Consider the following 12,365-nt stretch of genomic DNA (forward strand, 5'->3'; position numbering starts at 1 on the left):
CTGCCGTGAGCTCAGTCTTGGCCGCAGGCCCATGGCTGCCGAGTGCCCAGCCCAGATGCAAAGGCCCTTCTGTCAGCCCTGGGGGCTTAGGGGCGCCCCTCTGATGGGTGTCGGGGCCTTTCAGGAGCTGGCAGGCGGACTCCGTAGACAGTGGCTGCAGCAGCTGTGCCCAGACCAGCCCTCCGCACCCGGAGCCCTGCTGCGTGGGGGTCGACGCCACCCAGGCCCCCAGTCTGGCCGCCCAGGCAAACCTTTACAGCCCCAAGAAACTCCAGCCCCTGCCTCTTAAGGTAGGTAGAACACGGGGGGCAGGGACGAGCACGGGGACAGAGCATCGGCCGGTCACGCTGTGCCGAGGCAAGCAAGTGGCCAGCGGGCACTGCAGGGCTACAGGAGGCTGCTCACCATCCCGTGCCCTCTGGTGGGGCCCCAGGCCCAAGTGTGCTTTGTATGGTTGGGGCAGGACTGTGTCCACCTGCTGTGAGCACTGCCCGCGTCCTTCCCTTCCCCGCGGACCGCTACAAATCCCACGCAGCCCTCTGGGTCAGAGCTGTGTCAACGGTGTTCCTGAGCCATTGGGTTCCCACAGCACCACCGAGCCCCCCACCACCCCTGCCCCGGCTGGTCCCCCACTTTGTGAGTCCTTTGCGCACAGTGGCCTGGGCTGGGGCGGGATTGCGCCTAGCTTCGCCCCTTGGGTTTTAATTGGGAAATGCTGCAGGGAAGTTGGTGGAATGACACACCAGCCGCCCACACGCTTCCATCTGGGCTCCCCACTTGTTAGCTCAGTACTGTTTGCCCCCGCTTTCTGTGGGCTAGGGAGCACTGGCATTGGCAGCCAAGGTAAGAAGGTGGAAGTGGTCAGGCGGGTAGTAAGCGCCCCCCTGCCCCCCGCCCTTGGCTTTAGCGTCGCTGGGCCCGCTGGGGAAGTGGCCAGCAAGGCCAGCCGGGCGCAGCGTGCTGAGAAGCTTCGCATTCACAGTGAAGCGTGTCTGTGCTGATTTATCGCCCGCGCCCTACAGTAGTGCCTTGCTCTTCCCCTTTCCTCCCCCCGTCCCGGGCCACACCCAGCTGTGCTCAGGACTTACTCCTGGCTCTGTGCTCAGGAACCACTCCTGATCAGGGCACCGTTGTGCCGGGCATTGAACGGGGCTTGGTGCCATGCTGCCGTGTGGGCGGTGCATGTGAGGAGCCGGGTAACGGGGCTGTACCCTGCAGGTCGACAAGGAGACCAACACGGAAGACCTCTTCCCAGAAGACGCGGCGGGGCTGCCCAAGGAGCGGCCGGGCCGCAGGGTGCGCGGCTCACCATTTGTCCGCAGCGGCACCATCGTCCGCTCACAGACCTTCTCGCCCGGGGCCCGGAGCCAGTATGTCTGCAGAGTGAGTTGGCATTCTTTCCCCCCCTGGTGCGACGGCGGACTGCCCTCCTGAGTTGCATTGTCTCCCTTGTGATGACGTTGTTCTGACAACTCCTGAGATTCCCAGCGGTACCCAGTGAGGCAAAAGGGGCCCGTCCGTGCTCCCGGTCCCCACGCCCTGTTCTCACTGTGGGTTTCCTCAGGCTGCTCCCGACCTGCTGTTTGTCTTGCAGCAGCTTGTGGCTGGGCGAAAGAGTCAGATTAAGGAGTTCAGAGTCCCCGCAGGGTGAGCACAGGGCAGTGGGTCACTCAGGAGGTCTTGGGCTCTCAGTAGCCTGGATGCCTTGGGGTCACGCCACCACATGCAAACTCACTGGAGGGCAGGGTGGGGGCTGCGGGCTCCGGGGAGCTCTCGGACAAAGGGAGGCCGGGAGGTCTTTGGAACAGGCCAAGATTCTGGGCACAGTAACAGTGTGACAGACGGCCGCGGCTGGAGGAGAAGGACATCTGATTATGTTTTGGTTTGGGGGTCCCACCCAGTTGTGCTCAGGGGTCCCACCTGGCGCTGCTTGGGCTCCTCACACCACCTCTCCCGGCCCCGGGCCCGGAGCGCACTTTACCTTATGATCTTATTTGGCTTTGGAGACCGCACCTGGGGGTGTAGGGGCTCGAACCTGGGCCTCGTGCATGTAAAGCATGTGCTCAGCCTACTGGGCGTCCCCCGGCCCCAGAGGGACATGGATAGAGTGAACACAGTGGTCTGGAGGACCCTCTCCTGCGAACTGGAATCCCTGCAGAAAGCGCCTTCCAGTTCCGGCCCCTGTGGGCGATGCTCGGGTTCTAGCGGCTTCTGAGGGAACTCGGGGTGTCTGCAGCTGCTCCCACCACCACGTGTGCTCATCCTCCCAACCTTCCCGGGAGACCAGGCAACGGACGAAATAGTCAGCCTGTCGGGAAAGGGGCGCAAGGCCGGCAGGGCTCCGTGCCTGTGTGCAGATGCCCCGTTGTTGCTCGCATGTTTGTAGTCTGCAGTGGGCGGCTGCGCTGCCAGGCGCCGGCACTTCCTGTCTTGGCATGGACAGTGAGGCCTCTGATCCCGAAGCCGAACCTGCGCCCGGAGCCCGGGGGTGGGGGGGGAGGCTCCCCCAGCAGAGGTTGACCATGTTGGATCCCGCAGGCCTGTCCTATGGCCAGGGGCAGGTCTTGTAGTTGGAAGGCCATTTCCCCAGCTCCTGCCCAGGGCTAAGGACAGCGCGTGACAGGCGGCCCTGTCACCCTTGGTACTGGGGGCTGAGCTGAGCTCCATGAGCCTGGGGTCTGCGAGCAGCCGGGGAGGGGGTTATTTCGGGTTGTCTTTTACTTGCCCAGCCTGTGGCAGTGTCGGTCTCTCCTGGCCGGAGCTCGCAGTCCGGGTGTGCGGGCGCTGATTGCGAGCCGCCCGTCTCAGCACTTCCTCTTTCCCTCGCAGCTTTATCGTAGTGACAGTGACAGTTCAACGCTGCCCCGGAAGCTGCCCTTTGTCCGAAATACTCTAGAAAGACGAACCCTTCGCTATAAACAGGTAGGAGAGTGACGTACAGTTGATGCTCGCCGTGTGGTTTGCTGATACTCATCGAAGGAAATGGGTTTTTGTGTGTTTTGTTTCCCGCTGCTGCTGGTGTGGGGGAACTGTGCGGCCAAAATGATCCTGACAAGCTTTTCGTGTCTGCAGTTGGTCTCTTGAGATTTTTTCCACATGTGCAATTTTTTACCTGACTTTCACATGGCTGCCTTTGATGCTGGCCCTGTAATTTATTATTATTATTGTTATTATTGTTATTATTATTATTATTATTTTCTTTTTGGGTCCCACCCAGCGATGCACAGGGGTTACTCTTGGCCTTGCACTCAGGAATTACTCCTGGCGGTGCTCAAGGGGCCATATGGGATGCTGGGAATCGAACCCACGTTGGCCACATGTAAGGCAATCGCCCTACCCGCTGTGCTATCGCTCCAGCCCCTGGCCTTGTAATTTATTGAATCGGTTTCTTCTTGTGCTGTACTTAGGGATTTTTCTCCTGTTATAAACGTTATAGTACAGTGGGTAGGATGATTGCCTGCACGTGGCCGACTCAGGTTTAATTCCCAGCACCGTGTGGGGTCCTGGGTCTTGTAAGAGTCATTCCCGAGTGCCGAGCCTGGACGAAGCTCTGGGCACCTCTGGTTATGGTGCAAAAACCGAGAAAAAAACAAACTAAAGCCCTCAGTAGTTTCAGAAAGGTCATGCCCATTTGGCTCCCCTGCGCCCCCTAGTGGCACTCATTTTTCAGTTTTGCAAACACGTGACACAGGCCATCGTCCAGTCTGCTGCCACTGCTTTGGCCCAAACTGGAGGGTTCTGCAGTTGCAAGGGTCATGCCGAGAGAAATGCCTCTCCCAGAACGGCTGCTGTACCTGTGTTGGCTCAGTGCGCAGAACCTTCTGGAAGGTGGGGCCTGCTGGGGGCTGGGCCTGGACTGAGAGCCCCCCTACAGCCGTGCAGGTCGTCCCTGGCCAAGCTGATGGCCCGCACATCGCTGGACCTGGAGCTGGATCTCCAGGCGTCGCGCACCCGGCAGCGGCAGCTGAGCGAGGAGCTGGGCCTGCTGCGGGAGCTGCGCCAGCGCCTGGAGGACGCCCAGCTGCGTGGCCACGGCGACCTGCCGCTCTGGGTGCTGCGGGACGAGCGCTTCCTGTCTCTGCTCAAGGAGGCCGAGCGCCAGGTAAGGGCCCCGAGCACAGCCCCCTCGGCCCGGGACTTGGGGGTGGGGCATGGGTTCCCGGGGCCTTCTGGGACGGGGCGGGCTGTGGCGCCCGGCATTCTTCGCGTGCCGACTCCAGTGGCCCGTTGCACCACCGTTGCTGTTCCAGACAAGACAGAGCCAACTTGACTTCCACGAGGAGCAGGCGGCCGAGAAGATGCTGAAGAAGGCGTCCAGGGGCGTGTGCCAGCTGCGCACGCAGAGCCACGACGAGCCCATCCGGGTGCAGACCTTCAGGTAGGGGAGGGGCGGGGCGTGGGTGCAGGGCCCCGCAGCCCCCTTTCCTGCTCTCAGCACACTGCCCAGCGCTGCGGGCACGGCTTTCACCGTGAGAGCCGGCTCCTCAGCCCGTCTGCTCGGAGGGCCTCTCTGCAGGTCTGTGTGCCGTGCCTCTGAGCTCCAGGCCCCGCACTCCCCGACTTTCACAGCCTGGCTTTCCAGTGTCCCCTCATGTCAGCAACATTGGTTCACATATGTGTATTCATGGAGGACGGAAGCAGAGGATGCATGCGGGAAGGGCTGCCAGTGCATGTAGTTCAGTGAGCGGTCAGGCTTGAGCCATGTGAGAGACAGCCCTTATTAGCACCCCCATAGACTGCCCCAATACCGCTGTCTTGAATTTCTCTTGCACAGACTCATTTTCCATTATTATTTGGACATGAGAAAAATTTCAGCTACATTCAGCATCATTGGAGAGAGTGATTCTGGGGCTGGAGCGATAATACAGCAGGGAGGGCGCTTGCTTTGCTCGAGGTGAACCTGGGTTCCAGCCTCAGCATCCCATGTGGTCCTCGTGCAACTGCTAAGAGTGACTCCTGAGCACAGAGCCAGGAGCGAACCCTGCACATTGCCGGGTGTGACCCCCCAAACAGAACAAAGGAAGATTTCATGGTATTTGGTGCATTCTCAGTGTTGAGCAATCCTGCCATTCCAGTTCCAGAACATTCTCCCACACCAGAAGAAAGTCCTGTACCCACGACACACTCACTGCCCTGCCCCTTTGCCCAGGCCTGGGCCGCCACCCATCTGCATTTCCTCTCTGTGAATTTGCCACTTCTCAAAATTTCTTAGCAGCAGCGTCTCCTACCATGACACTTTGTGTTTGTCCCTGGGTGTGTGAGGGGCTCTGTGTGGTGTTGGAGCCCCATGGATATTCCTGATGGTGTCAGACTCCAGGGCTCCACTCGCCGTAGTGTAGACCGGGCCGTGCCGGAGGTCGAGCCCAGGCCTTTGAGCTGTGCCCCCGGCCCCTGGCTTCCTATTTTGGAGGCTTAATCCATGTTGTAGCATCTGTCCGACCTTTGTTCCTTTTTCTGACTGAATAATAAGCACATGGGGCCAGAGTGATAGTCTAGCGGGGAAGGTTTTTGCCTTGCTTGCAGCTGATCCGGGTTCGATCCCCGGCATCCCAGAAGGTCCCCTTGAGCACCGCCAGGAGTAATTCCTGAGTGCAGAGCCAGGGGGATCCCCTGAGCATCGCTGGGTGTGACCCAAAAAGCCAAAAGAATAAAAAAATAAATAAGCACTTGAGTTGCAGGCTTCATTCTTGTCTACATAGGTTTTTTCAAGTTGCTTGTTTGGGTTACAAAAGAACATAGAGAAGTATATCCGCATAGCTCGTCAGTCAGTCAGTCCTAATGCAGACACCGAGTGCCTGCAGTACCCCTGCCCGAGGCACCGGGGCTAGATGAACCCTCAACTTTGGACACTTCAGAGCATTTGCTTCAACTCAGGGGAGCTGCAGGTGGACCGGGCGCTCTGGTAGCTGTTGTCCCCATCGCTGCCTCCTGCCAGCTTCTAACCTGCAGTCATTTCCGCTCCCAGGGAGAAGATCGCATTTTTCACAAGACCAAGGATCAACGTGCCGCCTCTGCCTGCCGACGATGTTTGATGTGGTGCTTTGTACACATGACATATTTATCTGCCTGTTTTATCCATGAATTTCTTAGACTAGCTAAACTTTGTCTTAAGAATATTTGCGCAAAGCTATTGATATACACATTTTGTAAAAACAAAATAAAACGCATATATCTATACCTATATATTTTGTACTAGTGACGACAACAGGGCCTGGTTTTTCCTTGTTGTCAAATGAACATCTCTGAGGACAGGTTATTTTATAAGAGATCAGCTATTGTGTTCAGAATGTACAGTTTTTATGCTGTTTTATTTGACTTAAAGGCTGGAAGAGAGAAAACGAAGTGAGTTCAGGCAAATTCACTGTATTGTAATTTATTTATAGTCCTTTTTTTCCTTGAAGGAAAATACCAATTTTATGATGTGTCTTCAGACTGACTTTTGTCCTTCAGTATCTGTCACGCTGTGGAATGGGACTTGGAGGCCGGTGTTTGGTTCCAGACCCCGGGAATGCAGGCACTGTACTCCATTGGCCATGCCCGTAGCTTCCCCCACATGCATGTGTCATGTATGTCGTCCTCTTGCACATGCTTCATCTTCACCGAGGTGCCTGCTGCAGCACTTCAGTGGCCAGGCCTTAGGTTGGCCTGCACCCCACTAGCCTCCTGCCTCTCGGCTGTCATCCCCGATGCAGCCCCTCGAGGCCCTGACCACAGTGGGGCCCACACTGCCAGATCGTGGGTGACACCGCCTTCAGGGCGTGGCGATCAAGAAGGTGTCCCCTGTCACGAAGGCCAGGGAAAGAGGACACAATGAGTGGGTGACTCTGCCAGTGACAGCACAGGACCCCAGGGACTGGCTAACCTTCGAAGGAAGCACGTGGGTAACTCGGGTACCCACTTCCAGATGAGTCTTTGGTCCCCTGCAGCGGTTTCCGGCCTGGTGCCCAGGTCTCTGTGGAAAGGCTGGAGCCACTGGCCTGCCAGCGTTGGTCAGGAAAGCTTAGAAGCAGTGCACGAGGAGCATGGTTCGGCCAGTCACGAGCATGCCCTGACTCTGCAGATGCTAGAACTTTCTCCCAATGCCTGTCTGTGAGAGACGGAATTTCCTCACCTGGGAAGCCCCAGGCCAGGGACTGGAAAAAGGGACCCTCTCACCATGCTCTTGTGACCCCTGCTTTGGAAGTACCCCCTTTTAATCGCTCTGTTCCCTCCTCAGTCCCCTGTTGACACTTACGAAAACTGAATTTGTAAAGCATTTCATCGACACATGACCTGTCACGGACAAAGGAGTTTGTCAGTGCTGGTACGACGGAAACGGCTTCCCCTGCGGCGCCATCCTCACCACAACGCTTGATGGCCACCGGTGGATGGGGAGGGAGACACAGACCACTGGTCCTCGCCAGAACTGCCCGCAGCACCCCCGCGCCCCACTGCTGACCTGCTCACTCTGACTGGCTGCCCGGGACGCGTGCCGGCCACACACAGATTCCTGGGACGGGGAAGATGGCCGAGGCGACTTCTCTGGCCAGCCGTGTCCAGGGGAGTCTGGGGGAAGCTGCTGACGAGCTTCAGGGAGATCCATCGCCCCTGCTTTGGGGCCAGCCCCAGGGCCCCGGCCTTCCAGCTCTGCGTCCCTGCGTCCCTGCACGTCTGTTCGTCCACTTGAAGGAGGCCCCTTCCGGCCCGCGCAGACGGCTGCACCCGGGCTCGGCCCCTGTTCGGAAAGTGGAGGCCCAGGGACTGTCCTCAGCCTGGCTGGGCGGGAGGGGGCCCGTGCCCGGGACTTGTGTGTGGGCGGTGTGTTCGAATCAGGGCTCACCTCTGCTTTTGCCTCTGTCCTCTCGACTTGTGTCATTTGTCTTGTTTCCGAGTCTTCTGTAAAATTAAACTAACCTGCCTTAACAGCAACGTGAGAGGTATGATTTTTAAAACTCACTTTCCTGAAACGCTTAGGCAGACAGTCATGCATGATACAGAGCTAGCCGTCATTCACACACTGATGCTGCCCAGTCAGACTTGCTAGTATGTTTCAAAAACCATTTCTGTTTATGAATTATTACTAATAAATGTTTGATTTGTAGATGTATTTTATTTTTTGCAGGGGGGTGTGTTTCCCATGAGGCATTCAGGAGACCCAGCGACTATGGCCTGAGATTTTCAGCCAGCTGGGCCAGTGATTCAATCTCAGGGGCCGAGGATGTTGTGTGAAGGGACAGAGGATCCCGGGCCATTGGCGTGGCTGTTCAGAGCCACCCGAGTCGTGCTTGGTAGGCTCTGTGGCCCCAGCATGTGCCTGGATGTGGCAGGAAAGTGTCTGAGATAGGAAGGGGTTGCAAGTGGAAAAGTTGAAGTCTTGGCTCGCAGGACCCCTGGTGGTTCCCCTTGGGCACCCGACCGCCCTCTGACGCTAAACCCTGCTCCTCCCTCACAGGCCAATGGCCACTTTCTCAGGAGGCAGATGTGACCGCAGGCCTGGAATTACCTGGCCTGTGCATGTTGAGTCTCGAGGGCTGCCCTAGAGCTTCTCCCCTTCGGGTGACTGAAGTGCCTCTGTCGGTGGATGGTCGTGGCCGCCTTCCGGCTGCTGCTTCCGTGTTCCGCCCCTGCAGGGCTAGTGTCTCTGTTGCCACCAGCTCTGGGCCCACCCTAGTCGCCTCCTCCATCCTCATCCCCCTCTTCAAAGGCCCCATCCTGACTCCCGGAGGTTCGGGCTTTTGCAGATGAACTTGGGGACCACCGCTGATCCCAGTTTCCCCCCAGGAGCACTCTGCTCAGCACATGGCCTGTGGTGGGTTGTGAAGACCCACTTTTTGTATGCCTGCCCACTCTGCAGTGCTCACTGAGCCAGTTGAGGTGCTGTGGCAGTAGCCTGCTAGCTACAGGAGGGGCAAGGGCCGGCCACAGGCCTGGAGGTCCTGCATGTGTCTTCTTGCCGGGTCAAAGCTTCTAAAAGCCACTTCTGTCAATGTCAGTAGTAGCTCATCTTGGGGCTGGAGCTGTAGTACAGTGGGGAGGGCATTTGCCTTGCACGCGGCCGACTCAGGTTCGATCTCTGGCATCCCATAGGGTCCCCTGAGCCCCGCCAGGAGTAATTCCTGAGTGCAAAGCCAGGAGTAGCCCCTGAGCATCACCAGGTGTGACCCCAAAAAGCAAAAAAAAAAATGTAGCTCATCTTGAGGACTGACCTCTGCTTCCACATCACATCTCTACCTTCCTTTGGCTGACTCTGGGCCCTGCCAGACAGTCTGGGAGCATCTGTCCACTCTAGGAACTTTACCAGATGCCAGCTGCCAAGTTCACAGGTTCCACGGACCAGAGTGATCTCGAAGGGAGAGCTCCTAATTCAGCCTTTGAATGGCGTGCCGCTGTATTCCCACATGCACGGGCTCACAGGCATCTCCATGCTTGCTATTTTGTTTGTTTGGGTTTTCTCTTTCAAGGTGGGGACACACGCGGTTATGCTCAGGGATAACTCCTGGTGGGCTCGGGGAACCCTGTGGGATGCTGGAGATAGAATCTGGCTTGGCCATGTGCAAGGCAAGCACCCTCCCCGCTGTACTATGGCTCCAGCCCTCCATTCTTGCTTAGAGACCATCAGACACTCCTCTCCAGAAAAGCCCAAGGACAGTCACCTATTCGGTGGCATCAAAATGAAGCTGGAGTCACTGACTAGGGGGCAGGGCCTCCTGGGTGCAAGGTTTTGCACGGTTCCCTGTGCTTCGCTGCAGTGGCATGTGCTTTGTGGGCATGGCCTGGCGCTCTGTGCTACAGTAGTGTCACCACGTGCCACGTGTGCAACTCTGGACCCCTTGACGTGTGGCTGGTGTGGCCTCAAGAAGCTGGACTATAGGGTGTCTTCCTTTACATTGACAGACACCTCAGTAGCCTCTTGAGCAAAAGCACCTGGGCAGGCACCGGCAGCTTTGTTCGAAGGCCGGGTTCTGATGCAGAAAATCCCATTCTTCAGTCCAGGGGTGAGGAAGGACTGCCTTGTTTTGCCCGAGTCTGGTGCAGCCCCTTCTTTCCAGCCTCGCGCTCTTCAGAGTGCCCGCTACTGAGCCTTGGTCAGCAGCCGCGCCCACATGCCACTCTGGGAGCGAGACTGATGGCTTTCTCACCATATCAGTTTCCTGGCACCAGCAGCTCCCCGGTTCTTCCTGTCAGGATGTCACCTAGAAGGTTTCCCGGGGGCAACAGCACTTCTCCCAGGCCATCTGCTCTCCCGGCATCTTCACTGGTGCTTCCTAGGATGACAGTGGCCTGGGCCACCGCACTGTGACATGCAGAGGGCTTTCTAAGCTAGTGTTGGTCACAGCAGTGACGGCCGAGCCTTGGCCAGAAACCAAGGCTCGTGATCTACATTTGCAGCTGCAGATGCCTTGGGAAGCGCCAGGTAGCATCTTCTTGTCCATCACCCACGCCTGCTGTCGGGAAGCAGAATGCTCCTATTTGGTAGGATTTGGAGTTTCTATGGAGGGATCTGGGAAAGCTGAGGGATCTGTGCACAGGTGTCTGGGGAGGGTGCCCTGGGCCTTTGTTTGCCAGCCCCACTGGGTGTGCCCTGTGGCATCTGAGAACTGGGGATCTGGGCAGAACCAGATCATCAGACAAACAGGGCCAGGCCGGGTGCTGCTGGGAGTGGCCCCGGGACCCCTGCGAATGGCCAGGAGGTGCCTATTTAAAAACATCCCTCTCTGGGCTGGAGCGATAGGACAGTGGGTAGGGTGTTTGCCTTGCACTCGGCCGACCCAGGTTCGATTCCCAGCATCCCATATGGTCCCCTGAGCACCGCCAGGGGTAATTCCTGAGTGCAGAGCCAGGAGTAATCCCTGTGCATCGCCGGGTATGACCCAAAAACCCAAAATAAATAAATAAATAAATACAAACAAACATCCCTCTCTGGAACTGCAGAGATAGTGTAGACACTAAGGCACTTTCTTGCCTGGGCCAACTTGAGTTTGATCCCAGGCACCCCATATGGTCCCCCTGAGCCAGAAGTGATCTCTGAGAACAGAGCCTGGAGTAAATCTGAGTTCCGATGGGTGTGGCCCCAAACCCAAAATAAAATTCCATCCATTATGAATTAGCCGTCAGAGCATCCCCACACCCCCACCCCGCCAAACCCAATGGGAACATCGAGTTTTAGGGTAGCGGGAAAACTGCCATTCCCCAAATCTTTCCTGATGTGAGACATGTGGAAGTGGACGGACACATCTGGTCATGCATTCAGATGAGGTGTTCATGCACACAGGGTGCAGGGCAGAAAAAAGAGGGCCCCAAGTCCAGGAGTTTTCGGACCCACCTCATAGGCAAAATTGACAGGTCAGTGCTGGAATTGGCAAAAGGACAAGAGAGGCCTCGGGTGCAGAATGTAAGTGCGCATCCCCCCAAATCAGTACTCGGGATAGGGTTATTTCTAAAAAGTACCTGCAAAAGTTCCCATTGATAAAATGACATTTTAAAATTAAAATGTTGGTCGGAGCAATAGCAAAGTGGGTAGGGTGTTTGCCTTGCACACAGACGACCCGAGTTTGATCCCTGGCACCCCATATAGTCTCCTGAGCACTCCAGGAGTGATTCCTGAGCACCCCCTGAACATCGCTGGGTTGGGCCAAAAGCAAAACAAAAAAAACCCTAAAATCGAAACAGTCTGTTTGCCGGCCAGAAATCACTGTGCAGGGGTATCAGTCTTTCCCAGACATCCAGGGGGGCCAGGTGGTTCCCTAGCTGGGTTGTTGTCCTTGGCTGTGGCATGCAAATCAGTTGGGTCGGGGGTGGGCTACGTGGAGTTGTGTGTTTGCTCGGATTAAGCTTCAGCACGGCCCTGGGGTGAAATGTGCTATTACTGCCACGTGACAGCGCTGCACAAGGGGAAACGCGTTTGGAAATAAGCTCAGGTTCTTGTGCAACCTTGTCCAGAGACAGGGCTGAACACTGGGCTTTCAAAGGGACGAATTCCAGGACAGAGATGGGGCTCAGTGGCACCGTGCCTGTGTGCCACTGTGTGAGGGCTTATGGTCCCGCAGGCACCAAGCCACGTGTGTCTCGCAAAAAAAAAATTTGGAGGGAAATCCAGCGCTTCTTTCTCCCTTATGTGTAAGCAAAAGGATGGAGGTCCAACCTGGCAAGTGCTGTGCGACAGTCCCAGGGAGCTAGGGGTGGTGACCACAGACACATGGCAAAGCCAGAATGGAAGGTCACGCCCCGCAACTGAGTGTCCTCTTCATTTGGAGTATGAATACGGCGCCCCCAAAACAGCCTGTTGACCATGGACAGTTGCCACCTCCACCCTGGCCACCGCTGTCCTCCCTCGAACCTCGGCACCTCGGTTTGGTGCTGGAACCGAAACGGCTGGCACACAGGGA

The 12,365-nt window shown here is 57.0% G+C and overlaps 1 protein-coding gene across 1 annotated transcript in view; it reads left to right on the forward strand.

The window, feature by feature from the left end:
• WWC3 (WWC family member 3) overlaps positions 1-8,080 on the forward strand; it is an 82,845-nt gene extending 74,765 nt beyond the window's left edge. Inside the window, exons 18-23 of the mRNA XM_055120840.1 lie at positions 125-290; positions 1,219-1,383; positions 2,830-2,922; positions 3,875-4,102; positions 4,251-4,378; positions 5,966-8,080. Of these exons, the coding sequence (XP_054976815.1) occupies positions 125-290; positions 1,219-1,383; positions 2,830-2,922; positions 3,875-4,102; positions 4,251-4,378; positions 5,966-6,032 (847 nt within the window). The 3' untranslated portion in view covers positions 6,033-8,080. The remainder of the gene's footprint in view (positions 1-124; positions 291-1,218; positions 1,384-2,829; positions 2,923-3,874; positions 4,103-4,250; positions 4,379-5,965) is intronic.
• The last annotated feature ends 4,285 nt before the right edge of the window (positions 8,081-12,365 follow it).

Source organism: Sorex araneus, chromosome X (genome assembly GCF_027595985.1).
Source record: "Sorex araneus isolate mSorAra2 chromosome X, mSorAra2.pri, whole genome shotgun sequence".
Classification (NCBI taxonomy): Eukaryota; Metazoa; Chordata; class Mammalia; order Eulipotyphla; family Soricidae; genus Sorex; species Sorex araneus.